We start from the raw sequence: 4,216 nt of genomic DNA on the forward strand, positions 1-4,216 counted from the left end.
CGTCGTCATGAAGATTAATAAAAGACTGAGCTAAAGTGCTGCACCTTTATGCACCGCCAGTGGGTTTAAAATAAAGTAAAAGACAACAAAACTACAAGCAGTTCAAAGTGTTTTCGCCAAAATGTCTGACGTATCGAAAGCACAGTTGGCCAAGAGTGACTTGGAAGTTTCTTCCAAACGAACTATTAAACTGACTGAGAAAGGCTTGATGTCCTATATTAAAACATGCCAAGATAAAAGAAATGCTAAATTGAAGCAAGTAAGACGAATAATGGACGATCTGAATATTTTGATGGAGTCAAATGATAACGTGGACTCAGTGACTTCTCTTCTTGCTACATTTATTCAGTGTTTTCAGGATGCAGAGGTGTCCCATAAAAACTTGACAAGTTTGCCACTTCCATCTGATGAACTCATGAAACAAAATGAACATTTTCAAAATAAAATGAATACTTGCCTTGAGTTTACTGATCTTGTTGTTTTTATTGAAAAGCAAGTTAAAGTTGTATCTGATCCACTGTTTGGTAACATCATGGACCATCAACAGCTCAACTCCAGAACCAGCAGCTTTACCAAACAGAAAAGGGGGAGTAGCTTTGCTACAAATGTCATTGCAGTGAAGAATGAATGTCCATCTGCAGATGAGGGCAAGTCCTCAAGCCTCAGCTGTCTGTATTGTCTCCAAAGTAATCACACTGTTGACAAGTGCTTTAAGTTTAAAGACAAGCCACATAAAGAAAAGGTAAACTTTATTAAGGAAAAAGGCATGTGTTTTGGCTGCTTAAAGGTGGGACACATAAGCAGAGAATGCAGAGGTCGTTTGGTCTGTTCTGTTTGTCACCAGCAGCATCCCAGTGTCCTGCACATCAACGAGGACAGTACAGGAGTTTTCTCCAGACATCCACAGAATCATCTGAGTACCACCTCCACAATGACTCAGACCTGCGGTCATGTCAGGGTCTGTGATGAAGATAACTCAAACCTTTCTATCGTTGCAGTTCAAATCAGGAGTCCAAAAACCAACACCACTGTGCAGACGTATGCATTTTTGGACCCGGGCAGCACAGGAACATTCTGCACTGAAAGTTTGGCCCGGAAGCTGCAACTGAAAGGTAAAAGAACAAGTATTCAGCTGCAAACGATGGGACATAAAGACATTGTGAGTACAAACATCATCTCTGGACTCCAAGTAGCAGCACTTGATAAAAATGATTTCATTGACCTTCCAGATGTCATGACACAGAAACTAATGCCTGTTTCAAAGCAAAATGTTCCACAACAGGAGGACATTGATAAGTGGCCGTATCTCCAAAGCATCAAGCTCCACAACATAGATGCTGATGTGGATCTGCTCATTGGCACAGACGCACCTAAAGTAATGGAGCCATGGGAGCTGATCAACAGTCAGGACGAAGGCCCATATGCAGTTTCGACCCGAGTTGGATGGGTCATCAATGGTCCACTCCGGAGTGGAAGGAACAAAACAGGCTGCCATCCTTTCACTGCAAACAGGATTTCTGTTAAACACCTGGAAACAATGTTGATTGAACAATACAGTCATGATTTCAATGAAACAACATCCCAAGAGCAGATTGAAATGTCCAAAGAGGATGTCAAATTTATGAATATCATGGATAATTCAGCACAATTAAAAAATGGACATTATTATATTGATTTGCCTTTTAAATCTGAAAATTCCATCTTGCCTATGAACCGTTGTATTGCAGAACAACGTCTTCAGAGTTTGAAAAGAAAGTTTAACAAAAGCAGCACCTTCAAGAAAGATTACATTTATGAATGACATGCTATGTAATGGATATGCAGAAACTGTACCTGATCAATTGATGTGCAATGATGGAAAGGTGTGGTATATACCCCACCATGGTGTTTATCACCCCCGAAAAGGCAAACTGAGAGTTGTTTTTGATTGTGCTGCAACATTCAAGGGAACCTCACTGAACTGCCAGCTGCTACAAGGACCTGATCTGACCAACTCGGTTGTGGGAGTTCTTCTGCGCTTCAGACAAGAGTCAATCGCAGTAATGGCAGATATTCAAGCTATGTTCCACCAGGTTCATGTTCCAGAGAAACACAGAGACTATCTTCGCTTCCTCTGGTGGCCCAATGGTGACACCTCACAAGTTCCACAAGAATATCGGATGACTGTACATCTGTTTGGAGCAGTGTCTTCACCAAGCTGTGCAAATTATGCATTAAGAAGAACAGCAGAAGATAATGCCCAGCAGTTTCCAGCTGAATTGGTCAATACAATCAAACATAATTTTTATGTAGATGATTGCCTAAAATCTCTGCCTACTGAAGAGGAAGCAATAAAGTTTGTTCAAGATTTGACAGCTCTTTGCAGTAAAGGAGGATTTAAGCTCTCTAAGTGGCTTAGTAATAGTCCTACAGTTCTGCAAACAGTTACAGACAATATCAAAGTAAAGAAAATGTTGGAAATAGATTTGGAGCTTTCAATGGAACGGGCGCTTGGATTGCAGTGGTGCATTCAAAGTGACTCCTTTGAATTCAAAGCCTCACTTCAAGAGCGGTCCCACACAAGAAGAGGAATACTGTCAGTAGTGAGCTCACTGTATGATCCTTTGGGGTTCCTCGCTCCTTTCATCATCACCGCCAAACAACTTTTACAGGAGCTCTGTAGGAGAAACCTGGGCTGGGATGATGCAATTCACTATCATTTTTCCAAACAATGGACTGACTGGCTGGATGACCTGAAGAGGATCTCAAAGTTTGAAGAGAGCCGCTGTATTAAACCTAAAGATTTCTGTCCAGTTATAGCTCAGCTCCACCATTTCTCTGATGCCAGCCAAGTGGGATACGGTACAGTATCATATATAAGATTGCAAAATGAGCATCATGTGCATCTGTCATTCCTCCTAGGAAAGGCCAGAGTTGCTCCTCTCAAGCAGACGACCATCCCTCGACTGGAGCTTACTGCAGCCGTCCTTGCCGTTCGAATGGACCAACTGCTTCACAGAGAATTACATCTTGAACTGGAGACATCAGTTTTCTGGACCGACAGCACCACTGTCCTAAAATACATCTGCAGCGAAACAAAGAGGTTTCATACCTTTGTTGCAAACAGAGTGTCCATCATCAGAGAAACAACACAAGCTGACCAGTGGAGATATATAAGTTCTAAAGATAATCCAGCAGATGAAGCATCAAGAGGGATGAAAGCAGAGGACTTCTTGAAGCACAGCAAATGGATAAATGGTCCCGAGTTTCTGCTAGAGTCTGAAAATAAATGGCCTAAGCTGGAGGTAAAGTGTGACTCGCTTCCTCCTGATGATCCTGAAATTAAAAAGGATGTGATCGTTAATACTGTTATTGAAGAGGCTAAAGACCCTACCAGTTATTTCATCTCCTACTTTTCATCCTGGTCAAAGCTAAAAACATCTGTAGCTTGGGTTTTAAAGCTCCTCCTTCAGCTATCCCAGAAAAGAAAAGAGTTTTCTGCCATGATGCATCAGTCTACAGAAGATGCAGACACTAAAAAGCAAAAGTTGTCACAAAAGATGCAGCAGTTTAAAGTTATGCTGAAAATCCAATGTTTGACATGTGAAGATCTGGCTACAGCAGAGCATTCCATTATTCTCTTTGAACAACATCACAGGTTTGGACCAGAGATCAACTCACTCAGAGCCAACAAGACCGTCTCTAAAGACAGCCAACTGTATAGACTCGATCCAGTGGTTGATCAAGGAGTTCTCAGAGTAGGTGGACGTCTCAAAAGAGCTGCTATGCCTTCTGAAATTAAGCATCCGGTCATCCTGTGTAAAGACATGCATGTGGCAACATTAATTCTGCGTTACATTCACAATCTGCTTGGTCATGCAGGAAGAATCCACATGTTGTCCAGACTGCGTCAGAGATACTGGATAATTAATGCAAACTCTGCTGCCAGAAAAATCTTGTCTGACTGCGTCACCTGCAGAAGAAATGGAGGTAAGCTTCTGGAACAGAAAATGGCTGACCTGCCACAGGAAAGGGTATTGCCAGACAAAGCTCCATTCACAGATGTTGGTGTTGATTATTTTGGCCCCATTGATGTGAAGAAAGGCAGAAGTCTTCTTAAACGTTATGGAGTAGCATTTACTTGCCCAACTAGTCGTGCTATTCATTTGGAAGTGGCTTATACCCTCGACACTGATTCCTGCATTAATGCAATTAGAAGATTCATATGCAGACGTGG

At 41.9% G+C, this 4,216-nt stretch overlaps 1 protein-coding gene across 1 annotated transcript in view; it reads left to right on the plus strand.

Moving 5' to 3' along the window:
* Positions 1-3,443, plus strand: part of LOC106957643 (uncharacterized) — a 6,502-nt gene extending 3,059 nt beyond the window's left edge. The window contains exon 2 of the mRNA XM_015049054.1: positions 707-3,443. Within this exon, the coding sequence (XP_014904540.1) occupies positions 767-1,801 (1,035 nt within the window). The 5' untranslated portion in view covers positions 707-766 and the 3' untranslated portion in view covers positions 1,802-3,443. The remainder of the gene's footprint in view (positions 1-706) is intronic.
* The last annotated feature ends 773 nt before the right edge of the window (positions 3,444-4,216 follow it).

The sequence above is a fragment of the Poecilia latipinna genome, unplaced genomic scaffold (genome assembly GCF_001443285.1).
Source record: "Poecilia latipinna isolate Pla-1442-1.1 unplaced genomic scaffold, P_latipinna-1.0 Scaffold922, whole genome shotgun sequence".
NCBI classification, from domain to species: domain Eukaryota; kingdom Metazoa; phylum Chordata; class Actinopteri; order Cyprinodontiformes; family Poeciliidae; genus Poecilia; species Poecilia latipinna.